The sequence below is a fragment of the Lytechinus pictus genome, chromosome 13 (assembly GCF_037042905.1).
Source record: "Lytechinus pictus isolate F3 Inbred chromosome 13, Lp3.0, whole genome shotgun sequence".
NCBI lineage: Eukaryota > Metazoa > Echinodermata > Echinoidea > Temnopleuroida > Toxopneustidae > Lytechinus > Lytechinus pictus.
In genome coordinates, this window is record NC_087257.1 from 17,865,292 (window position 1) to 17,892,398 (window position 27,107).

The following is a 27,107-nucleotide window of genomic DNA, read 5'->3' on the forward strand; positions in this document are numbered from 1 at the left end:
CAATTGTCGGCGGAGCAAATGTCGGCGGAGCAATTGTCATGGAACCGTATCATCAGCATGATTTTCACTTTCATAGCACTTAAAACTCGGCAATTCCATAAAATAATCAGGTTTTTTTTGTACATCCGACCCCCATTTTTCTCAAGTCTTACTTCACTTCATAAACTGACCAAGTCATTGTAATTTGACAGCATTACAGACTGTCAAAAGAACCAGAAATCAGAGACAGAAAATTTCATGAAGGTCCCACAAATAGGGGGTTGGACGTACATATTTTATGGAATTGCCCAGCTACAAACTTTGAAAGAGATGGGTTTTTTAATGCCGCTATTGTTCATCAGAACAATCTTAATCTTCACTAATTTCATAATTGTTTTTTGTTTTGTTATTAGGAGCTACAGCAGCATGATGTACAGGAGCTGAACAGAATACTGTTCTGTGCCATAGAAGACAGTCTTGTGGGTACTTCCGGGGAAAACTTGATCTCAAGACTCTATAGAGGATCAATCGTTAACCAGGTTTGTCCATAGGATGTTATCCATTTGGAGCTAGAAGGGGGTTAACCTGTAGTCAATGCCTTTCTGGTTCTGATACACTATTCTATGCCATATGAGATAGGCTAGTGGATACGTCAGAAACTCGTTATCTACTGTAGGCTTGATAGTTGATCAGTTGTTGACGTGGTTTGTTCAAAGGAGATATAATCTATTCGGAGCTAAAAGGAGGTTAACCCTTATGCCATTTTGATTCTGAGACACTGTTCTGTGCCATAGAAGATAGTCTTGTGGGTACATTCAGAGAACACTTGATCTCAAGACTCTATAGAGGATCAATTGTTAAACAGGTTTGTCCATCAATAGGATGTTATCCATTTTGGAGCTAGAAGGGGGTTAACCTGTAGTCAATGCCTTTCTGGTTCTGATACACTATTCTGTGCTATATGAGATAGACTAGTCGTCAGAAGCTTGTTACATACTGTAGGCTTGATAGTGGATCAGTTGTTAACCAGGCTTGTTCAAAGGAGATATAATCTATTCGGAGCTAAAAGGGGGTTAACCCTTACACAATCTTTCAAGATACTGTTCTTTGCCATAGAGGACGGTCTAGTGGGTAAGTCAGGAGAGGGATTGATTTCAAGACTCTATAGAGGATCAATTGTTAACCAGGGGGTGTTTCACAAAGATTTAAGTATGACTTAGAGTCGCACTTAAATACCGAGTTGGGTACGGGATGAAAGGCTTGGCTGCAGTGGTCAGATCGTGTCATGAGGACGCGCATTACTGCGTGTCTATCAATAAGATCGCGTGTTGCATATCATGTACGCGTCGGCATTTAAGTGCTACTTAAGTCATACTTAAATCTTTGTGAAACACCCCCCAGGTTTGTTCGAAGGATGTTATCCATTTTGGAGCTAGAAGGGTGTTAACACTTATTATGATAAAAGTAGTTAATTCCTTTCTGGTTCTAAGACTCTGTTCTGTGCTCTAGAAGATAGTCTAGTGGATATGTCAGGACAGCACTTGGATTTCCAGGCTCTAGAGATGATTAATCTATGACTAGTTTGTTCAAAGAATAAACAATCAGTTTAGAGCTATTGAAGCCATAATGCAGGCATGATATTCTCCAGACTAAAATTGGAATTACGATTTTTAAAATAATTTTTTTCAGTTTTTTTTTACATGGAATCCTTTGCCCAAGAACATGCTCTTGCTGTTTGTTTTTTACTGCTTTTTAAAGTCAAATGATAAAGCTATCATGCGGACTCACCTTGAAAAATCACTTTTGATTTCTTTCCTATGCAAGAGCTTGTAACCCCAACCGGGGCGTCTCAGACTTTGGCAGGGACTTAGCCACCATTGGCTACTTTTCAGATTTTTTTTCAGAGGGGAATATCATGCCTGATAATGTCATGTACTGGTATCAGAAACTTCGATCTCATGTGTTATCATTATTCATTTCGTTATAGAAGAGTATGAAGGACCACATACTACCTTTTGCCTCAGTGAAAGATATCACCTTAACTATGTTTTTTTTCCCTTTTCTTCTTAGATTACATGTGAAGAGTGCAATAGAATAAGCGAGAGACCGGTAAGTAGTGTAGAAATATTACAAGACAATACAGTTCTCTCAAAGTAAAATTTTACCAATGTTTTTGAGGCTCTACATGTAATTGTCAATTTGTCTTCATTATGCCCAATTTTACTTCTAAGATGTTTTTCCTCGTTCAATTCATCATATTATGGCAGTTCTTTATAGTTCATTCTTTTGATATCTTACTTTTTTGTCTATATACATTTTATTCTAATGTTGTATTTTACAGTGTAGGGTTGTTAATGTCAATTACACTGATTTAACTTTAGCATATCAGTAAACATCTTTTGAAGTTAGTTTCATGAAATACTGCTTAATTGTGTGGATGTATAGTTCCAGTAATTATCAAATGTATTAATAGGTGGATGTTATAGACTTGACACTGGCTGTAGGTGGCTCTGCAGGAGTGATGGATATTCCGAGATCCTGTAATCATTTTTATGTTTCATACAATCTATGGTTCTATTAAATCCATTCAGGAGGACTTTATTGATCTACGAAGACAAACGATACTAATTATAATTGCGATATATCGAGACATAAAACGTTTACTAGGATGACACACATCAAAATGGTCGCTGGCTGTAGGAGGTTCTGTAAGAATGATCGATACCCCGAGATCTTGCTATGTAGATGAGCAAAATTATGCGAAGTAGTAATCAATATACAGTGCGTCCCAGAAAAAACGAAACCGAGATTGAGCGATGATTTATCATAACTTAATCGTAAATACAATAGACAAATGACCTACAAATGTAAAGCTTAGAATCTCCTTTTTCATCTGAAATTACTTTGATTATTCCTCATTCACGCATGAGTGAGCAAAAACAATTTGAAGAAAGGATACCAAAAACTCATTTGGCGGGGGGTATCTGAATTTCAAAAAGAAAATCACATGCCTAAAAAGTTCAATATCTGCTCGTTTATTTGATACCTTAATCACAAAAAATGGTCAAGAAATAAAAAAGTTATGTTCCCTCGAAACAATGCTTGTATTTCCATAATTTCATGAAATAAACGTGTTTTCACCGGTTTCACACAGAAGCTATCGCATGCTTAACAAGAGACTTAATGCATGGCTGATCGTCAACAAAACGGAGTGTCGAGTGAGTTTGAACGATAGCCTGTAAACCTCTTCATTTTATGAAATTATTGAAATTCAAGCCTTCTTTCAAATAACCAGAACTTTGTTATTTCTTGACCATTTTCTGTAATTGAGGTATCAAATTAAAGAGCAGATATTGAATTTTTTTTAAATGTGGTTTTCTTTTTGAAACCCAGATACAGCCCGCCAAATGACTTTTTGGTATCCCCTCTTCAATTTTTTTGCTCACTCATGCGTGAATGAGAAATAATCTAAGTAATTTCAGATGAAAGAAGAGATTCTAAGCTTTACAATGGTAGGTCATTTGTCTATTTTATTTGTGATTAAGTTATAATAAATCATCAATAAATCTCGGTTTTGTTTTTTGTGGGACGCACTGTATAATCTATTGTTCTTATTCATTCTAGGAGGATTTTGTTGACCTTACGCTAGCTGTCGGAGGCTACGTAGGAGTGATCGACACTCTGAGATCTTGCTATGTGGATGAGGAAAGGATGGAGGGCAGTAATCAGTATAGGTGTGATCAGTGCAAGAAATTAGTCAATGCAAGGAAGGTGAGATCGTTTTCCAGTCATTTTTGTTTCTGTATGTTCGTCTGCCTGTCTGTGTCTCTCCTTGTCTTTGACCATGCTTCTAAGTTTGATAAAAGTAATAATAATATGCAACATTTATATAGCGCATATAATACAAATGTTTCTAAGCGCTGGATACTATAACCCCGGCTTAAGCACAACTACCCTGATCGGACGCTTGAGCATTCAAGGAATTTCTTCTTACTGGGTACCCATTTACTACACCTGGGTGGAGAGTGGCAAATGTAGATAAATGCCTTTCCAAAGGATGTGAGTGTTATGGTGGGGCTCGAACCCTGTACCTTGAGGTTCAAGAGACTTATCCACTGAGCCACAACTTTACTTGAAAGGCAAGTCCACCCCCACAAAATGTTGATTTCAATGAAAGGAGAAAAATCAAACATAATGCTGAAAATTTCATCAAAATCTGACATGAAATAAGAAAGTTAAGACATTTTAAAGTTAAGCTTAATTTCACAAAACAGTTATATGTATATCCCGGGTTGTATGCAAATGAGGGAACTGATGACATCGTCCACTCAATATTTCTTTTGTATAGAATAAAAAATATCAATAGTTTTCCTCTGAATGTGAAACAAGGTTTGCTTCCTCTCGAAATACATTTCATATAATAAATTAAGAAATAAATGGTAATTGTGAGATGTCACACTCTCTCATTTGCACGTCTCCCTTTTTGTGCATGTACATGTAATTGTTTTGTGAAAATGTTAATATACATTTAGCAAAACTTTTAAAATTTTATGATTTTCTGATTTAATATCAGATTTTGATCAAGTTTTCAGTGATATGTTTGTTTGGTTTTTTCATTTGTTAGAGTGTACCTGCCCTTTAAGATTCTTTTCCTTTATGTGAGCGTTTCTGTTTCTTTGATATCTTTTCTTTTTTTTATATTCATGTTCATTCCTTTTCTAATTCTTTTCCCCTTTTCTCTCTCTCTCTCTTCCTACAGGGAGCTAGGATACGGTCGTTGCCACCGATATTAACCATCTCGTTGCTAAGGTTCAGCTATGATTTTGTCAAGCTTGAGAGGTACAAAGAGACTGGGCATTACACCTTTCCATTGGAGCTTGATATGGCTCCGTACTGTGAACAGGTTAGTTGACTTTGTAATAATGATGATGATGGTGATGATTATGATGATGATGATGATGATGTTGATGATGATGATGATTGCACCTTTCTATTTGAGCTTGGCATCGCTCCGTACTGTGAACAGGTATAGTTGACTTTGTAGTAATGATGATGATGATGATGATTATTATTATTATTATTACAGCTTTCCATTTGAGCTTGACATGGCTCCATACTGTGAACGGGTATTGTTGACTTTGTAGTAATGATGATGATGGTGGTGATGATAATGATAATGATTACACCTTTCCATTTGAACTTGACATGGCTTCATACTGTGAACAGGTATAGTTGACTTTGTATTAATAATAATAATGATTGTGATGATGATGATGATGTTGATGATGATGATGATGATTGCACCTTTCTATTTGAGCTTGGCATCACTCCGTACTGTGAACAGGTTAGTTGACTTTGTAGTAATGATGATGATGATGATGATTATTATTATTATTATTACAGCTTTCCATTTGAGCTTGATATGGCTCCGTACTGTGAACGGGTATTGTTGACTTTGTAGTAATGATGATGATGGTGGTGATGATAATGATAATGATTACACCTTTCCATTTGAGCTTGACATGGCTCCATACTGTGAACAGGTTAGTTGACTTTGTATTAGTAATGAAGATGATGGTGATGATGATGATGATTGCACCTATCCATTTGAGCTTAATATGGCTCCGTACTGTGAACAGGTTAGTTGACTTTGTAGTAATGATGATGATGGTGGTGGTGGTCATGATGATGATGATGAATACACCTTTCCATTTGAGCTTGACATGGCTCCGTACTATGAACAGGTTAGTTGACTTTGTAGTAATGATGATGATGATTACACCTTTCCATTTGAGCTTGACATGGCTCCGTACTGTGAACAGGTTAGTTGACTTTGTAGTAATGAAGATGATGGTGGTGATGATGAGGATGAGGATGATGATGATGATGATGATGATGAAGATGATGATGATAATGATGATTACATCTTTCCATTTGAGCTTGATATGGCTCCGTACTGTGAACAGGTATAGTCAACTTTGTAGTAATAATGATGATGATGATATGATGCAACATTTATATAGCACTTCATGCAACGTTTCTACGCACTGCGCACTATTACCCTGGTAGTAACATGGCTACCCTGATTGGCGCTCGAGCATGCAAGAAATTCCTTCCAACCGGTTCCCATTCACCAGGGTGGAGAGTGGCCAATGTAGGTAAACGCCGTGCCATAGGATGCGAGTGCTGTGGTGGGATTTGAACCCCAGACATCATGGTTCAAAGTCCAGAGACTTATCCACTAAGCCACAACACCTCTTCACCTTTGAAGATTCACAAAAGAAAATTCCCGCTGACAAGGGTTATTAGTAGTGTTTCAACTCACACTAAGGACCGGTTCTCAGTTGTCATGTCATGATTATTACAACTTGAATAAAAGATATAAAATGAAGAGAGAGGAGACTGTTAGAACAAACAAAACTGTTTAAGTTGCTGCTGCCTAGCTATAGTGAATACAAAACATATGTTTTGCACAGCTCTGGTAGGAGGGGGGCAGATGAAAAGATGTTGCATCATCTTATCCTCCCCAATGGATGAGATACAGTAGTGCTAAAATGTTAGTGAACCCCACCAGAAAATGAACATATTTAAAAGCGTTCAAATTGTTATTATTATTATTATTTGTTTGGCGTCACCTGTGCCTGGGAGGCGAAAAGCGAACTGAATCACTATGACCCGCAGGTCTCTCCTCCCGATATATCTTTTAGATATTTGATTGTGAAGTCAGGTAATATAATATTACATTCAATGCAGTTTCTCTGGGCTCACCAGACATTGTAGCGTTGTTGTCTACATTCAACACTCGGCATGAAGGAGTGCATTTTCTATTGGGCTTCACTAATATTGGGACCACTGTCTTATACTACATACTACTGCTAAAACTGATCGTACATTGAAATATGTTTATTTTGTTTATACAGGCCACAGATGAAGCCCTATATGAATTATACTCTGTAGTGCTTCACAGCGGTAGTACACATGGAGGTCATTATCATGCATATATTAGGGATGTGGATAACCTTGGAACATGGTCTGAACCAGTAAGTATGAGGTTCTTGCTTCCCTTGTCAAAGCCTATTTAAAGTGTTGGTATAAAATCCCCTCAAAATACCTGTCACTTTTTCAGTTCATTACAGTGTTTATGATTGTGTAATCCCCGACACAGTTAAGATGGGAAGAATAAGAAATTACATATTTATTGAATAAATTTTTGTATAATAAGACTTATTTTATTTTGATTTTGTACTCAATCAAAAATTTATTGTCTTTTTTTTTCTTGTTTAAAATAAAATCCACCTCTGAAACGTGGAATGGGCTTAATATTCCAGGAAAAAGATTATAATTATGATATTAGTTATTTTCAACATGCCAAATCTATTATAACGCAAACTAATGCTCAGTGCACTTTTGTGAGAATCTGGTTGGTCAGATCTTGTAATGGTGATCTGGGCTCCATAACACGAATGTTTGCAATCAATCGCGAAATACCAATGACCAATCAAGATCATCGTTGCATGCATGCTCTCTTTAAAATACTGACTGGGAACCAATCAGCGCGGTTCTTTGTTATTTGCAATTCATTGCAAACCTTTGTGTTATGGAGCCCTGGTGATAGTGATGATATTAATAATGATAAGGCACCATGATTCCATTTCCACACTAGCGCTCAATGTACATTTGTCAGAATTTGGGTAATAGTCTGATGATGAAAATTATGATGAGAATGATTACATGTTGAAGGTGCCAAATCCATTCAAGTGCCCCAATATGGTACATAAAAGCCCAAAGCTTTATTGCTACAATAATTTGCCATCTTTGTTCCACAGCGTAATGAGCTTATACAGCTGACCCCTGATACAGGAAGTGAAAAGGATGACATCATCGATATGAAATCACCACAGCAGTGTCTTACAGCACTCCTTAGGAAGCATGGCGGACCCGAACATATGTTGACTGTTGAAAGACTTTGCCAGGTACAGTATTGGTAGTGATGATGATGATTATGTTGTTGATTATGATGATGATGATGATGATGATAATGATAATGATAATGATAATGATGGTGATGATGATGGTGATTATGATGATGGTGATGGTGAAGGTGAAGGTGATGATGATGGTGATGATGATGGTGATGATGATAATGATAATGATAATGATGATGATGATAGTGAGGATGATGATAATGATGGTGATGATATGAATATTAATGGTAATAATGAGAAGAATAAAAGAAAGGAGATGAAAGGGAAGAAGGAGCAGGAGGAGGAGGAGGAAGAAGAAAACTAAAGGAAAAGGAGGATGAGAAGTAGAAAGAGAAGAGGCATGCTGGATCTGAGCATGTATGAACTGTTGGATGACTTGCCAGGTATAGTATGCCTTCAGTTGTTGTGATGATGATGATGGTGATAAACATCTGATGATAATAAACATATGATGACGATAAACATATGATGATGAACACAGTATTCGTAACATCAATAATAGTAATAATGATAATGATGAGAAGAAAAAGAAGACCATAATTTTGCCCTAATTATCAATGTAGCATTATCGCAGTGTGAAAACAGTCTCTTTGAACTGTTGGACGACTTGCCAGGTATAGTATGTCTTCAGTAGTTGTGATGATGATGATGGTGATAAACATCTGATGATAATAAACATATGATGACGATAAACGTATGATGATGAACACAGTATTCTTAACATCAATAATAGTAATAATGATAATGATGAGAAGAAAAAGGAGACCATGATTTTGCCGGAATTATCAATGTTGCATTATCGCAGTGTGAAAACAGTCCCTTTGAAAAAGTGGTCGTATCTCTTGAACCAAACACCCCTATATCTCTTGACCGACCATTTTTCCTGTGTATGAAATACATTGGCCCGTATTCTGAAGTCGGGTTTAACTTAAACTCAGGTTTAAAGTTGTGGTTTAAGTAAGGGAAGCCAAAAGTATAAAAAAAATTTATTAAGTTGTATGTTTCTTATGTTTACTGTGCTCTTTCCTGATTCATCGATGGTGAAGACAATCATCTATTTATATTTCCTAGACAGTTATGAATGATTTGAGAGCCTAATGAGCTGAAAAATGATATATCTACTGTTAGTGATTTATGTAACAATTGGCTATCCATACTTAAACCACAACTTTAAACCTGAGTTTAAACTTTAAACCTGACTTCAGAATACGAGCCATTGGCTTTTATTGAAAGTGTTTAAATTAATTGTGATAATTCCCTGTATTGCTACTTCATACCCTATTACTGTACATGTATGTTATTTCATTCAGGTTCTAAACGAGGAAACTGGCGTTTCATGGAATAAGCGCTTCAAGAGACAGTATGGAACCTTGACTAAGGTAGGTCTCAATAATTGATGGGAAGTTATTGAACTAGAAGATTTGTAATATAATTTCAATTGGGAAACTTCACACATTGAAGTGAGTTTGCCTTTACATGTACATGTATAAGCATCTGTCAAGTCATTCATTGATTGATATTGATGATAATACCTGAAATACATGATAAAACCCAGGTTTTCTATCCTATTTCAAACTCAAGTATGTAGATCCTGTGTCATCATCTGGTTGAGACACATGGCCCGTCTTAAAATTGCACAATTTTCCATCTTCTTACCCTTAGTGTGCATGAAGCAGGATTTACCATCTCATTTCTCTTCCATTATCACTATAAAATTGAAAGGTTTGTTTGTTCTTGCATCCTTTCGATCCGATTTCCAGCATTTATTACAAAATACAATCAATTTTTCTGAGGTCTGCTCAGATAAAACTCCTGTGCAACTTGCTGTCCTCTATCCCTCCCACTATATAATATTCTACACAACCGGATTGCTTCATTTCGATTCAATTTCCATCAGTTCCTGAAAAAGTACAATGACCTCTTTGAGCTGAACACGGCAGGCACCCTTGTGCATCTAGTAGATCCCATGAAAGGAAAGGCATCCAACCCCGACCAGACTCCCTCCAACTCGCCCAGAGAGGGCGCCAAATCGAGGAAAGCTTCGGAAGAGAGCAGGCGAGAAAACCAGGACCAAAGTAATAAGGAGAAGGCTATTGCAAGGTAAGTTAAAGGAGAATGAAACTCTTGAAACCAGCTGAATCCATATCAAAGAGAAAAATCAAAGAAACATATTGTTGAAAGTTTGAGGAAGATTGAATGAATAATAAGAAAGTTATGAGCATTTGAATATTGAGATCACTAATGCCATGTACATGTAGATCCTCCCATTGGCAATGCGACCAAGCTCTGTGATGTCACACACGTACAACTCCCTCATTACTTTAGTACTTATTTCACTTATATTCTCACTTTTACAGAGTCTATCACAAGGTGAGGTGTTCTCTTTATGAGAGAGTACAGAGGTTTCACAACATTATATCATTGATGAATCGTTTGTCATATGATTAGAATGAGCAATGTCCAAAAGGGGAGAGTTGTTCATCTGTGACATCATCGATCTTGGTGGCATTGCCAATGAGAGGATCTCCATAGCATTAGTGATCTCGACATTCAAATGCTCATAACTCTTCTATTGCTAGTCCTATTTTACTCAAACTTTTGTTGATCTTATTCTTTGATTTTTCTGCTTTCACAAAAGCTAAGTTGCTCCAAGAGTTTCATTCTCCTTTAAAGTGATATGTTTTGTATAAACAATTGCTTCTGAATGCTGCAGTCATAGTTGTGAAAATGATTCCAGACAGATCAAAGCTAGTATGTTAATATTTGTCCCTAGCCAACACTAAACCAGCAATAAGTTGCCAGTGGAGGTTCTTTTTAAATTGCTAAATCAGTGATTTAGTGATTTAAATCGTTATTGCAGTGATTGGGCAACTAAATTGCAGAGATTTGAATTGCTAAATCAGTGATTTGGTCTTCAAAAGGCAAAAATGAGCATATCTGAAAGGGTAACTCTTCATACTGTTAAAATGTGAAGTTGTAGAGTTAAATAGAATAAGAGATACAATAGTTTTTTAATGCACAGTGCGTACTTATCATGCTTGAGTGACCCCCAAATTTCAAACCGTATTTTCTCCTTATTTTTTGAAGCTCTCGCTAAGTTTCTTCTGCATTCAATCAAGTACTTGTGTGGATTATTGTTGATCAATTTTGACAAGTTATATATCATTTAAAACCTTAGGATGTGATTTTTTTTAAATTCAATAAAAATCTCAAAATCTTTTTTTGGGCGACTTATTGTTTGTTTTGGGGTGGCTGGCCACATTTGGTGTCTGTTTCGTCAATGTGACCGTACCATCACAGATGGTCTGTTGGTTCCATGACATTTGCTGCGGCGACAATTGCTCTGCTCTAAATTCCACACACTAATCGAATGACCAACTTCAACCCTGGATTTAACACTATACCCTACCCCAAACCTAACATCAAACCCTATTGCAACCCTAACCCTACATCTTTGAAGAAATTAAGCCTGGAGCAATTGTAACAGGAGTAAATGTGTCGGTGGACCACAAACCCAAGATCAGCCTAAAATATTTGTAAATGTTATATGTTCAAACTGTTGACCGGGCTGCTGTCTGTAGGGAATGTTGTGTAATAGCATATTCAGCCAGTCTTCAATGGGTTAAGATTATCTGATGTTGTGTTGTACATCTTTGATGCAACATTGCCTGTGTTGTATTCAATGTGCGAGGTGACTCTCAACAGCTGTTTCAGTAGGCTGATGGTTAATTGTACTTAAAACACGTACACAACATACATGTATTTAAGATCACCCATTGATGGTTTCGAGCTATTGATAACGTGATCAGGGGCCCGTTTCATAAAGCTGTTCGTAAGTTACGAATGACTTTACGCACGGCTGGTGACCATTTCTTGTGCTATGTGATATCCCTATGTAACTGATTTAGCACCTAAGAACAGGTTCCAGTCGTGCGTAAAGTTGTGCATAACTTTACAAACAGCTTTATGAAACACCCACCAGTGGGCCGTTTCATAAAGCTGTTCGTAAGTTAAGAGCGACTTTAAGAACGACTGGTGATCCTTTCTTGTGGTAAATGGTATATTCATTGGCGACGGTTTAGCGCATAAGAAAGGATCACCAGTCGTTCTTAAAGTCGCTCTTATCTTACGAACAGCTTTATGAAACACCCGCCAGGATCATTTATTTTGTAAACCCACATTAGCATACCTGCCAAGTGTTCAATAGGAAAATTCTTATTTATTTATGAAGGCAGAAATATGGACTGAAAATATATAATTTTTAGGGCTGATTTCTGGAAGCCTCACTCAATATTTTGAAAAGGGAAGTTATAGTTATACTTCCCCTTTACAATGATGAAATAAAACAATATTTATTAAATACTTTTCATTCTTTGGGTGTCTACTTTAAAATTAAAAATCTTCCATGCTGGTTTGTAGAAGATGGTACTCAACTTAACCAAATTTTTTTCTTTTCATCACAGAGCTACTGCCAAGATCCCTGAACCAAGCCAGTGTTGGTATGACTTCAACGATTCCTCGGTAGAGCCCATCAGAGAGAGTGCCCTCTATAGGCAGTTTCAAGGAAGGGAGAGTGCCTATATGCTGCTTTATAGAAGAAAGACGATGACTCGTCCAAGCCAAGGTAGGTGGTCGTGTTGACACTCTCCAAGTACAAATCCTGGGTTTTGATTAGCTGAGAAGCACCATTACCAAGGAAGTTGTTGTTGATGAGTCTCATGAAACTGGCCTGGGGAAACCTGGAAAGCATTCCATGATGTATCTTGTCAATGACTTTCAATGATGTTAAAGCTGATGAAACCTTAACCAGCAGCTCACTTCCCAAAAATAAGATATCCACATTGTTAAAGATTTCAAAACCTTCATAATTAAACAATGATAACACACTTCTTCTATATGACTTGGATTTTATTGCCCTGGCTTTATTCCTGCAGCCTTTTACAGTGCAGAAGCATTTCAAGGAAAAATATTCAAGACGGGTATCCCTTTACCTCACCTGAGTTGAGTGCAGCACAATGTGGATCAATTTCTTGCAGAAGGAAACCCATGGCTGGGATTCGAACCCTCAACCCTCTGTTTCAAAGTCAGAAGACTCATCCACTGGGCCAAAATGCTCCACGGATTTGCAACAGAGATGAGTTATTGTAAAATATTGGTGTTTTTTCTTTGTTTTTATCTCAGCATATAACAATCCATATCATCAGATGCCTGCATGGCTAATGGCTGAACTGGAAACGGCCAATCAGGAGCTTGAAAAGCAAAGGTATTTCCTTGCCCCTTCTAGGATATGAAATTTTATCTGTAGTTTTGGTTAATCCCCTAAATGCGTCTATCACTTTTCAAATTCATTACTAGATTATATGAATATGTGTGTCCTAAGAAAGTTATGATGTGATGGGTATAATCGTAAAGTGTGTTTTATGGGACAAATTTACAGATTTTACATATAATTACACAATAAGGTATTTTTATCAGGTGCTTGATTAAAATAAGATATCTGCACATTTTTGTCTTGTTTATATTAAATACCTTCTCAAGCATAGAAGGTGCTGAACTTTACAGAATACAATCTTGTAATTGTTGATATTCAGTTACTACATTTGTAATGTTAGTGCTCAAAGTGCTGTTCTTAATTGAAAATATAAAGTTATGGAAAGAATGCAGCGCTAGATACCAGATTTGAATTCAAACGGCGCAAATAATGCTGAATTTCAATTATTACGACTTGAACAAATATTCAGTGAGCAGTGTAGACAAAGATTACCTATGATTTAAAACCCAGTTTTGTTATACACCGTTTCTATAATTCAGGGAAGAATATGAAAGAGCAGTCAACTCAGTTGAACTCGGCATACTCCTGTCAACTGACTGTGTCTGGGCAAGAGGAGCACTGCAGCTTGCAGCTGACAAAGAACCTGTCAAAGTTACTCTTGACCGCAGGAAAACAGTGACACATCTCATGGAACTCATCAAAGAAAAAGTAAGAATTACTTGGACAGTCTCATGATTGGTGCAGAAATCTGTGTAATAATAATAATAAAAATAATAATAATAAAAATCAATTTGTATAGTGCAGCTTTTATATGGATAAATTCAGCTGCGCTTGTTCAGAGCTCTTTTTACTTATGTCTACACAGCAAATGTTTTAACTAAAGATATATGTTTTTAATTTTGATTTGAAGAAAGTCAAGGATGGAGAGCTTCTTAAATCAATTGTAATTCAATTCGATCAATTTCTTGTTGAACCATGAAGGCGAACATGTCAAAAAATTGAATGCTGTAGAACACTGATGCTTTTGGCGATGGTGGATAAAGTAGAACCAGGGCTAAGTTGGCCCGGAATGCTCCAAAATCTCATGGAGACTAAACAAGAACTCCTGAAACACTTGCATGGTCCAATGTCAAAAATGTGGGTTGGTGGGCTAAGAAATGAGCCCAGATTTATGTCTTTATTTTACCCTGAGCAGGGCACATAAATGGTCATGACATTGAAATATACAATCAGTTACAGAAAATATGTGGAGCAAGTGTTGCATTCCTTATTTAAATTCTAAGTTCAGCCTTGAGTTTCATTATAATGTATACATGTAGCTATCAATCAAATGATTACCAATCTTTACTTTAATTTATTTTGTTACCATTTAAGAAAGGTGTAATGCTAAACTTTAAACAGCTTTTTATTCAAGAACAGTACAATGTTCTGCTCTGGAAATTGAGATCAAATTCTGAGGTATTGCTAGCTAGCATGCATGATTAAAAAAAAAGCATGCAAGTAAGTGAATTGTTACAGAAAGATGATACATGCATAGGGTTCAGGGTTCTGATAGTGTGATAATAAATGTTGGATGAACTTTTTGGAAATTTTTGAGTGACTTTTTTTCCTATTTGTTTGTATTTATATGTATATCAAAATGATATTTTCTAGGTGCCTGAGAATAACAATGAGTGCCTTCATGTTGCCAAAATGCTTCCAGCAGGATTTCATTTGTATGATTCATTAACAGGTAAGATACTTGTGTAGAAATATTTTAATTTATTGTCATGTGGTCTATTGGCTAAAACATTGGACTCATGATTGTGAGGTTGTGAGTTCAAATCCCACTTGGCCATTATCTCCACTTTACCCCCCCCCAAAAAAAAAAAGGCTTGAGAATAATTTCTGTTGTCTATGAGGTCAGCCACTGTAACTGATTAAACTTAGATGTAAAATATGTCCTATGTAATTGGTAAACAACCAGCTGGGTGTTGATGCGCCGGAAAGCTGCTTTGCAAAGTTCCTACAGGAGTAACTTTTTTTTAGTTTCACATTATACAAAACCAGTGATCAGTCGAAAGGAGCACTGGCCACTCAATTAAAAGTAGCATGTGCAAACGATCAAACAATCAGAGGCGTTGTATCAGGTTTGCAGTTAATTGCATATCTTTTTGTACCAAGATCCCAATATTTGTACATGATAGTATTTTTTTTTAAGTATAAGACATAGTTTGTACCTAGCAGTTCACCATAACACTTGGCCAAAATCTACTTGGTTGCTGAAAAACGTATGCGTTAAGATTTATGATAATATCAAACCCTTTTCTCTCTCCTTTTGACAGTCACCCCAGATAAGACCCTTCAAGATTGTTATGTAACTGATCAAAGCTTTGTCTTTCTTTGGGATGGCAAACAGGTAAGATCTAGAGTACTTCGAAATTCTTTGCACAACCCTTTTATAATATTGCTAGTCAAAGAAATGCCAATGAAATACATTGTTTATTGTGAAAGCATGAAAGATACTATAAGAGGAATTGACCTATTGATTTTTTTTTTAAAACGTGGGAAGGGTCATGATGTGTTTTGTGTAATACCACTAGATTTGTTCTGTAAAGAAAAAAGGATGAACATATTTGTTTAAAAAAAACATGTGAAAACAGGTTATAAAGTAATTAAACTTACATTTTGGTTCCCAAACTTATGAGACAGCAAAGAATTGATAAGACATAGTAGGTAATACATTTTTTCTTTATGAGTGCAATGATTGATTTTGACAGGTTGGTGGGAATTCCATCCTGGTTGGCCCGAACAGCGAGCCAATTCTGCTCATTTTAACCTTCAAGCCTACCAACACCCCTAACCGATCAACACCACCATCCTCCCACTCTTCCACTCAACCAATATCCACCCGAGACACCCCTACCGAGCTCCACCATGGGTTCCCTAAAGACGCCCGGGTATCTGAGCTGCGATGCATGGTGTCGGATCTCGTAGGTGTCCCGAAGCACCGGCTGAAGCTGAGTAGGGTGCAGTCCGTACCGGTGGTGGTGTCTTCGGATGATGATGGCAGGACACTCACCCAGCTGGGGTTCTCTGATGAAGATAGGCTGGTCGTTGAATCAACGGGCAAGGACAGGTATGGACATTTTGTCAGATTTTTGTTAAGAATTCAGCATTCAATTTATCAAGTGATTATGATTATGATTTATAATACTAATTTGACAAATAAGGCCCAAATTCACTCTGTAGAGTGCTCAGGGCACATGATAATTCATAAACCTCTTGCTGACAAGAACCAGATGAACCCTGTCAACAGTTTTTTAATGTCTTCAGGAAGGCCATTCCAAAAAGTAGATCTTACATGAGCAGTACAGCGTCTTTCCACCCTAGGTTTTTTTTTCAACTTTTGGAATTACATTGATTGTGAGAATGAAAAGAGTTTTATAAGGTTTGTGTGCGTGAACTGATTCTGACATAAAAAAAGAAGAAGGTAGTATATCATTACAAAACAAGAGTACTACATGTATCATTAGAAGACAAGAGTACTCTCAGATACAAATATTAACTATGATGGCAGTGATGATGATGTTAGCAACATTGGGATGATGATGACAAAGGCTGCAGCACCTAATAGTGATAATGATTACTTAGTATTAGACTGGAATTTCTTTTTGACCAATTTTTGTCTCGCCCACCAGAGGTGAAGGCGAGAGTTAGGGATCCAAATGTTGTCCGTCGTCTGTCCGTCACAAACCAAATGACACATAACTCCACAACCATAAGTCGCTTTTCAACCAAACTTGGATGGTAGATGGACTTGGGGGACCTGCATGTTATGCTGCAGTCGGAGGTCACATGGTAAGGTCAAAGGTCAGGCCAACGTTCAAGTTAACATGCAAGACTCTTTTATGACACCTAACTCCGCAACCGTAAGTCACTTTTTAACCAAACTTGGATGGTAGGTGTACTTAGGCGACCTGCTTGTTATGCTGCAGTCTGAGGTCACCTGGTAAGGTCAAAGGTTATTTTCAGGTCAACGTTAAAGTTTACATGCAAGACTCTCTTATCACACCTAACTCTGCAACCGCAAGTCACTTTTCAACCAAACTTGGACGGTAGATGGACTTGGGGGACCTGCATGTTGTGCTGCAGTCGGAGGTCACACGGTAAGGTCAAAGGTCATTTTCAGGTCAACGTTAAAGTTTACGTGCAAGGCTCTTATGACAAGTGTTATTCCTCCCAGTCATTTCACAATGAAGTTTCGATACAATTCTGTTGCGTGCCCTCGCAAATCACGATATTTCTGGTTATTTCCATAAGTGGGCGAGACACAAAATCGCTTTTGCCTTGTATTTCTTAACCCTCAATCTCCCGGGGTATTTTGATTCTTGTCATTCCCGGGGGGGGGGGGGGCCATTATGGCCCCCCCTTAAGATCTCGGCCGCTGATCGCTCGAGCGACGCAAAAATTTGCACGCTGGTTGTGTGCGATGTAATCTACAAGGCTGTATGGTAAAATTTTCCAAAATAATGAGATTTTATTTTATATGAATTAATTATGCTAATTTATGCATAAATCATACTTTTTGCTCTAATTCACTAAATAAAGCTCCTAGAATGCTAATTTTTGGTTAAAATATTCTTTGTAGCATTCTTAACAATCGCAATTAAAAAAAACTTGTTTGGAAATCAATTTCTTATGTATTTTATTGTTTTATGAATTTCTTATGTATTTCCTTGTTTTTTTACTTTTTGTTTTTTTATTGTTTTTTCAATGGAAATCGTTCCAGACTTAATTCTGATCATAAGCAAGGCAAAATTAATTAAATTCAATCAGTAAAAGTAGAAATAATGATACATTTATGAATTTTGGCTAAATACACAATTTGCATTGGATTTGTACATGAAATCACGTTTGTGAGCAATTTTGGGTCTGACATGCACTTACATAATGTTGCGTAATGTCGTAACCGCGTATCCGGTCGTCACAAATTTGGTCTCAAAATTTGCGCGAGACTCGAAAGTAAAAAGTCAGTGAGCGGCGAGGTCAAAAAAATTTGCGCAGCGGATATATCGCGAAAATTGTCGAGGGGGGGGCCATTATGGCCCCCCCCCCGGGAGAATTAGGGTTAATGGTAATACGTTTCTTTATCCACTCAGTCCCAACTGCCAAGGTGATTCTCTTGCAGACGTTGAAGTTGACAAACAAAAGAATGCTGTAAAAATCACGGTAGAGAACCGATGCGTTGATCCGAACAATGATGGTGACTGGCCTGTCAAGCAGATCAGCATATCCAAAGACAAGGTATGTCATTCACTGTCCTCATTTTTTCAAATTTAGTTAATATTATGGAACTGACAACTTGCTTTGTTTGGGATAGAAGTAACTATCCAATTTGCTTCTATTCCATTTATTTTTTTCATTTTTACTTGACAAAACACAAAAGGCGACAAAAAGCAAACAAGACAAAAGAATAAATAGTCATGTTTACAAAAATTAGGAATACATGGTCATGGAAAATCCTGGAAAATCCTGGAACAATTTGTGGTCCTGGAAAGTCAGGGAAAAGTCAGGGAATTTGGAAAATTTGTGAAAAAGTCATGGAAAAGTCATGGAATTCTGTTTTCAAATTTCTGTGGGAACCCTGGATATGTGTTAAAGTTTAATATAATAGGTGGAAAAGAAAGTGGGAGAAGGGGTTGATAAAGAGGGAAAAGACTGAGAAGACAGTAATAAACATAAATAGGGGAAGAAAAGTAGAGGCAGGGAAAGGATGAGGAGGATGAAGAGGAAGAAGAAGAAGAAAGTAGAAAGGAAGAGGGAGGAGTAAGAAGAGGGGAAAGGTGAGAATGAAAGGCAAAAAAGCTGGTCTGATAGGAGAAGAAGATGACCCAGGAGTGGGCAAGTAAGCTATACTTTGTAAAGTGAGATTTTTCTTCAAATGCTTAAAATTCATGTTTATCTTTGTTCTATGCGTCTTAATTTTTGTGCCTTTCTCATCAGACTGTATTTGAATTGAAGCAGCTGGTCATCAACAGTCATGGTCTCTATGGTAACCAAAGACCAAAGGAAGGATGCAGGTTGAGAATAAGTGATGATGCCCTTGGTCTTCTACCTCCTTGTAAGTAATTCAATATTGCAATTTCTCTTCCTTTCTATCACCCTTTCTCTTTCTCCTTTTTCCTTACCTCTATTTATTTATCTCTGTCTCTCTGTTTTTGTCTTCTATACCCTGTCTTTGTCTAGTTCTCTTTATTTTATCTTTTACTCTTTCTCTTTTTCTTTTCTTTCTTTCTCTACCTCTATCTTCTTTTCTTTATCCTTCTCTTTAAGCTTCTCTGTAGGCTTTTCTTTGCTCTTTTCTTTCCCTTTCTTTATCTCTTTATTTCTTTTTCATTTTCATATTTTCTAAAAATATACTTTCATTTTATAATTCATATTGCTCTTATAATTTTGTGCATACCTTTTGCAATTGTTGTCCTTTTTTATCGTTCACCCTTACATTCATACTATTTTCATTCTTAGATTACTCAACCATTTGGCTGTTTTGAAAATGGACACCTTCATTCTTGTGAAGATTTTTTTGTTCACAGTATCAAAGTTCAAAATTTAAATATCAGCATATCTATGATTTGGCAAGGGTAGACTGTGTCATGAATTATGCTTTAAAAATATTTATAGTATTATTTTCGATTTCAGTATCGTAATACAACATTGAATGTTTTTGCATCGCCAATTTTCATATTTCCTACAGTACATGAAAACCAGAGCATAGCAGATATTGGAATCAAGAAAGTAAAGACCATCGTCATAGAAACGGGACTTCCGCCGACATCCAACGAGCTCACCCTAAATTTCAGTCTCATGTCTAGCAACAAATCCTGGGATATGATGGTAGACAAATCTACTTCCATGACAGAGGTGAGTTGGTAATCATTATTATCCTCCTCCTCATTGTCACTTCATCATCATCATCATCTTCATCATTATTACCACCATCGTCATCATCTTTATTATCATTTTCATCATCACCACCATCATTATCGTCATCATCATATCATCATTATTGTCATCATAATCACCATTATCACTATCATATCATCATCACCACCGTCATCTTCATCATCTTCATCATCATCTTCATCATCATCATCATCATCATCATCATCATCATCATCATCATCATCATCACTATCATTTCATCACCATCACCATCATCATCTTCATCATCATCATCATCATCATATCATCACTATCATATCATCACCACCACCGTCATCATCATCTTCATCATCATCATTTTTCAGTCAGCACATTGCTGCCATTATTTTGTGTGACTGGATTATGTCCTTTTAAGGATGATTCTTGTTTACAGTCATTAATTATACAAAATGCTATATTTCTCAATATCTTTTCCATGGTACAGTGTCTGACAAAAATGCTGAGCATAGCAGGAATGGAGGGCACCTCCTATCACCTGAGGAAGACCAACTGGTGTGGTGAAGCAGCTGATATCATCACTGATACGGTAAGAACAGTGTTTTCCATTGTCACATCCATATTAAGTAAATGATTGCTTCATTAATTTGTTGAAATACCACTTGGTCTACCCCCTTGTTCTCATCTTTATTCTTAATCTCATCCCACATGGTCTAAATATCCATCAGAGCTAAAGCTGGGGTAGCAACTTCATAGTCCTTTCAAAACGAATAGAGACATTGTATCATACTACAGTGCATATAAAAAAAAACGGGACAGATCTGAAAAGTCTATAAAATTTTTGTGTCAAATTATGATGTCTATATTTTGGTGTTAATAGGTGCTCTGAAGTCTTATCTTTCAAATGCCATTAAAAAAGTTAGTTTCTTTCATGCTTGAGCGAACACGGAATGTTTTTGTATGGGATTAAAAAGGAGGCTTGCGCCAGAATGGCCTAAAATGATAAATATGATGATCGGACTTTTTGCTAATCAGCAGACTTCCTCTTAACCTTTTCATTATCTTTGCCACAATTTTCAAATTATGCGGTCAAAATTCATTTTCAAATCTATTTGTTTGCTTGAATTGTTCTGTTGTTGTTTCTTTTTAATACGTTCTCTTTTAGCTTTGAATATTCCTTCTTCAAGCAAAAACATTTTTTTTCAACCGAAGTATGGGAGAGCTTGTATTTTTTTTCAAATCCTTTCATTGTGTGCTACAAAGGTTATGGTGCCAGTGTCATACAGATGGGCGGGGATTCGGGGATGCCCCCCCCCCCCCCCCCACAATAAAAAAAAAATCATGACCAAGAAAAAAAAGTGGAAAGGAAATAAAAGGAAAGATAGAAAGTAAAATATATTATTTTCTGAGTATTATGTCAAAATCTATCACAAAATTTGATATTGTAATTAAAAAATTTTGTGTGCTCGCTTCGCTAGCTCAAAACTTTTTATTACATTTTTCCTGATCTGCCATATCTAGCTCCTTCAAAATTGACTCAATACACCATTGCCATTGAAAGACATGAATCCCTTCCTGTTTGTCCTGTCAAGCATATAATTAAACTTGGTCAAGGAATCAATAACCCTTTGAAAAATGGATTCATGTCTTTTAAAGGTACCACAACATAATTTGTTTCTAAGAAAAGGATTTGAATAATTACAAGTTTTCCCCAATTAATGATTCAAGTCTTCTTGTTTGGGTTGACAAAAAATCTTCTTCCTTATGAGGGAAAATTCAAAGGTAAAAGAGATTTGAATGAAAAAAGAACAAAATAATTCAAGTAAATAAATAAATAAATTTGTAAATAAAATTTGACAGCATAATTCGTAAAAATTATGGCACAGATAATGAAAAGGTTAAGAGGAAGTCTGCTGATTAGCAAGAAGTCTGATCATCTATTATTCATATTCTGCCATTCTAGCGCAAGCCTCTTTTTGAACCCCCGACAAAAACGTCCCGTGTTCGCTCAAGCATGAACAAAATTTATTTTTTTAAATTGCATTTTAAAGATAAGATTTAAGAGCATCTATTAACATCAAAATATAGATATTATAATTTGAAACAAATTTTGGATAGACTTTTCAAAACTGTCCCGTTTTTTTTTACACGCACTGTAGAATATACACTATAAAAGGGCTGTTTTGTTATTACTTCTAAATATGCTAAATATGAGTTGTAGTACAATTCATGTTTATTTGCATCTTCTTTCTATGTTTGATATGTTGTAGAATTAATACCTTGTTATTCATATACTCTAAGTATACTGCATATCGTTGTGTATTTTCTGCCAGGGGGGGGGGGGCATTTAAAAAAAAAAACATTGATCAATATATGAATGAATCTAAATATATGAACTGAATAGTGGTATAAAAGTAACAAAGTAATTTTTTTTCAAAATAAACCCAAAATAAGAAGAAAGTATTTCAATGACTGGATCATGTACCCATGAATTTCTTTTTCATAATTTTTACAGGAGAAAAGTCTAACGGAGCTTCACATCCAAGATGGAGAGCTTCTGATGCTGGAGGAGGGGCGTCTACCCCCCAAGGGTTTTCTGCTGCTCCCTGTTTGGCTCTATCCCTCTCCCGTCAGGACCGGTGGAGGGGACGAAGGAGGGGGAGATGGAGGAGTGTCATCCTGGATCCCTCATGTTCAATTTTCAAGTGAGTCACCTTTTCACTACTTTCAAAGATATAATGGTCTTAGGCTGTCAATTTTTTGACATGATATTTAGATAGATTATTGTGAAAGGGTGAATTATTTGCATGTTATTTGGGTAGAGTGTCTTGAAGAAATGATCTGCCATGAAGGATTACCTTTAAATTGTTCCAGGAACAAATGAAATAAACAAATTCATGAATAAACATAGAATTATTTGTCGTTACCATTTATAATTTTGAAACATTTCATACAAGGACATAGCAAATGAAGTTACAATTTTGGTCAGGTACATGTATTATTTTAATTTTACCACAAATAGTTTTTGAACTTGGTTGACATTTTCACGGTACCATGTTGAATACTGATGCTATGATTCACATAGATAAATACCAGCTACGTGTAGTTTCATGCATACATTATACATTGACTGCTTTCACATTGACAATTCTGTGCAGACATCTTAAATAGCTTAACCAGTGTGAACAGTCCCAACCACGACATCCAGCAGTCCTTAGAGCCTCCGCCCAATCAGCACGAGCTCCTCGGCGAGATTGAGATATCCCACAATGCAACAGTCGGTGACCTCAAGAATCAGGTCATGACCCTGCCCGCCATGAGCCAGGTCGTCGTGCCGACGGTAGAGTTCCTGCGTCTTCGGCTGCTGGAAGATGGGAGGCTGGGTCGAGTTCTGAGAGATCACACCCAAAGTCTCAAGTAATATATATTTCATTTAACTCTAAGCTGTTTTAGATATTTTATTCATTTAACCTCTGTAACACAGAATCTTGCTCGTTTGACAAGTAGTCTCCGCTTATCTCTCTTTGTATTTGCAAACATGCTTCAGATTAAAAAAAAACACAATTCTTTATTCAGGTGCATAGGAGAGAACCAGTGCGTAATCATTGTGTTCCAGAGGCATATGCACATTTTAAGATACACATTATACTTTCCAGTGTTATGTTATGATGATGTACATGTAGCAATTATACATCATGTGATATTTCTGTTTCCACACAAGCTAAATTGTTCCCAGGCTTTCGTATTGGCAACCATGAAATAACAAATGAGTCAAATTGCTTTTAATACGTGGAGAGCACTTCATTAACATTGTTTGCCAGACATGGTGTCAAATCTGACAGCTTAATGTGATTTTCAATTGCCTGAGAAGTAAAGGTGTGTGATTGTTTGTTCCTTTGGTAACCATCCCAACAAATAAAACAGACTTTCTTCGATAAACCATCTGACAAGTCCTTTCATGAAACGCTCAAGACCCAATTCTAAGATTTAATACCTTACATGGTACTGCAAATTTGATAATACAGTGAACTATATATTTTGTAAAATGTGAAAGTGAATTTGTAATTCATTGTTCTTTGTCTATTTTCTGTTCATGTTTAGGTATGCCAGAGTCAATACCTCATCACACATAGCTGTTCAGATTCTTCAAGAAGAAGAAAATCTCAGGTAGGTCTCAAAGGTCTGATGAAAAAAATTGGTAATTCCATAAAACAGGTCAACCTTTTTACTTCCATCCCCCATTTTGCTTAATTTTTACTTCACTTCACGAACTGGTCAAGCAATGCTAATTTGATAGTATTACACTTTTTAATATGAACTAGAAAGCATAGATGCATGATTTTAGGAATGTCCCACAAATTATGAATAGGTGTTTAGATTTACATACTTTATGGAATTTGCTATATACAATAATATCAGCCTTTTTTTATATAGCACCTAACAGTTTATCAGAAGTCCCTGTAGTGTTTTGCAATAATGCAGTTTAAACCCCTTGGCTTTGCAGAACTGATATTAATTATTAAGTACCATTTAAAAAAAAATCTGAGCAGGTAAAGATCATTTGTACTGAGTTTGAAACCCACCGATATGAAACTCTTAGAGGATTGCCCATCATAGCAACAATCGATTCATGCCAGTTGGTTCCAAACTCCAAGCCTAATAATGATAAAAAGCAGTATCTGTCTCTTCCATATAGGGTGTTGCAGAAAAGTAGCGATCAATTGCAAGTCTATTTTTGGTCCATAAATCAATCATATGTCTTGCAATTGATTGCTCCTTGAAAGAAGGGGTGTAATCTGACTTGCTACAGCTAAAATTTATCTATCACTTGTAAACTTACAACAGAATATTTGCAATTGATTGCAAATATTTTCTTGCAACACCCCCTTAGACCCAACACTGATAGACAATGAGGAAAAGTGAGAAAAAAAAAGAACTATTGTGATCATCTCACTGCTTTGCTTCATTTTCTAGACAATCCGAGTTCGTCCTTGCTTTCCAAAAGAGAATACCTGATACCAGGCTCTATGAACCTGCTGAGGAACTCGTCTGGGAGGGTGGGAAGTCTGCTGCCCCCATGAGTCTCCGGCAAGCCATTGCCGATCGCGTGTTGATTCCAGTGGAGAGAGTGGCTCTTGCCAAGCACCTGATCAAGAAAGGAGACTGGATCGTAATCCCTGAAGATAAGAAGGTGACTAATACTTAAAGGACAAGTCCACCCCAACAAAAATATGATTTGAATAAAAAGAGAAAAATCCAACAAGCATAACACTGAAAATTTCATCAAAATCGGATGTAAAATAAGAAAGTTATGACATTTTAAAGTTTTGCTTAATTTCACAAAACAGTTATATGCACATCCTAGTTGGTATGCAAATGAGGAGACTGATGATGTCATCCGCTCACTATTTCTTTTGTATTTTATTATATGAAATATGAAATATTCTAATTTTCTCTTCATTGTCAAGTGAAATAGTGATTAATTCCTCCATGAACATATGGAATTAGCATTGTTTAATACTATATGATTCAGTCAAGTCAAATCTGGTCAAATCTGTAAAAAATGAAATATTGTATAATTCAAACAATAAAAAACAAAAGAAATAGTGAGTGATGGATATCATCGACTGACTCATTTGCATGTCACTGAGTTGCCCATATACTGTTTTGTGAAAAATAAGAGAAACTTTAACATGCCATAACTTTCTTATTTTACATCCGATTTTGATGAAATTTTCAGTGGTAGCTAGTTTGATTTTTCTCTAATTATTCAAATCAACATTTTGCTGGGGTGGACTTGACCTTTAAGATATTAATGAAGAAAAATATAATTCCACACTTGACTGAGGGTCTAGCTTGCCTTTCAGTATTTTTATTTATCCTTGTAAGTCAAGCTCAAGTCCCCATAGTTATGGTTTTCTATTAATGGATTGCTACATATAGATAGTAATGTGACCTAGCAGTTATATCTTTGAAATATAATAATGGACATTCATTTGAATGATGGCTAATATGTGTATTTTCATTTTTGGTGTGCCCTGATCAAAATTTCCAAATATTTCTGAAAATGTTGATATCTATTCTTGTTATTGCTTTTTATAGTGGGATGCTCTTATTTTTAAAGGCCGTCTCACACCGTGCAATTGTAACTTGTACTTTAAATTTATGCCTATTAATACAGAAACAAAATGTACATTTATTCATTTTTGTCTCACCTGCGAAGCAGAGTGAGACTATAGGCGCCGCTTTTCCGACGGCGGCGTCAACACCAAATCTTAACCGAAGGTTAAGTTTTTGAAATGACAGCATAACTTAGAAAGTATATGGACCTAGTTCATGAAACTTAGACATAAGGTTAATCAAGTATTACTAAACATCCTGCCTGAGTTTCAAGTCACATGACCAAGGTCAAAGGTCATTTAGGGTCAATGAACTTTGGCCAAGTTGGGGGTATCTGTTGAATTACCATCATAACTTTTAAAGTTTATGGATCTGATTTATGAAACTTAGACATAAGAGTAATCAAGTATCACTGAACATCCTGTGCGAGTTTCAGGTCACATGATCTAGGTCAAAGGTCATTTAAGGTCAATGAACTTTGGCCAATTTGGGGGTATTTGTTGAATTACCATCATAACTTTCAAAGTTTATGGATCTGATTCATGAAACTTGGACATAAGAGTAATCAAGTATCATTGAACATCCTGTGCAAGTTTCAGGTCACATGACCAAAGTCAAAGGTCATTTAAGGTCAATGAACTTTGGCCAAGTTGGGGGTATTTGTTGAATTACCATCATAACTTTCAAAGTTTATGGATCTGATTCATGAAACTTGGACATAAGAGTAATCAAGTATCATTGAACATCCTGTGCAAGTTTCAGGTCACATGACCAAAGTCAAAGGTCATTTAAGGTAATTGAACTTTGGCCATTTTGGAGGTAATTATTAG

The 27,107-nt window shown here is 36.4% G+C and overlaps 1 protein-coding gene across 1 annotated transcript in view; it reads left to right on the forward strand.

The window, feature by feature from the left end:
• Positions 1-27,107, forward strand: part of LOC129275088 (ubiquitin carboxyl-terminal hydrolase 40-like) — a 43,615-nt gene that overhangs the window by 11,900 nt on the left and 4,608 nt on the right. The window contains exons 4-25 of the mRNA XM_054911865.2: positions 393-518; positions 2,050-2,088; positions 3,604-3,750; positions 4,739-4,882; positions 6,900-7,019; positions 7,806-7,952; positions 9,275-9,343; positions 9,862-10,064; positions 12,428-12,588; positions 13,146-13,227; positions 13,776-13,944; positions 14,890-14,968; positions 15,561-15,634; positions 15,996-16,354; positions 18,378-18,522; positions 19,222-19,339; positions 19,973-20,139; positions 20,645-20,746; positions 22,673-22,862; positions 23,316-23,574; positions 24,259-24,324; positions 25,132-25,348. Coding sequence (XP_054767840.2) covers positions 393-518; positions 2,050-2,088; positions 3,604-3,750; positions 4,739-4,882; positions 6,900-7,019; positions 7,806-7,952; positions 9,275-9,343; positions 9,862-10,064; positions 12,428-12,588; positions 13,146-13,227; positions 13,776-13,944; positions 14,890-14,968; positions 15,561-15,634; positions 15,996-16,354; positions 18,378-18,522; positions 19,222-19,339; positions 19,973-20,139; positions 20,645-20,746; positions 22,673-22,862; positions 23,316-23,574; positions 24,259-24,324; positions 25,132-25,348 — 3,183 coding nt within the window. The remainder of the gene's footprint in view (positions 1-392; positions 519-2,049; positions 2,089-3,603; positions 3,751-4,738; positions 4,883-6,899; positions 7,020-7,805; positions 7,953-9,274; positions 9,344-9,861; positions 10,065-12,427; positions 12,589-13,145; positions 13,228-13,775; positions 13,945-14,889; positions 14,969-15,560; positions 15,635-15,995; positions 16,355-18,377; positions 18,523-19,221; positions 19,340-19,972; positions 20,140-20,644; positions 20,747-22,672; positions 22,863-23,315; positions 23,575-24,258; positions 24,325-25,131; positions 25,349-27,107) is intronic.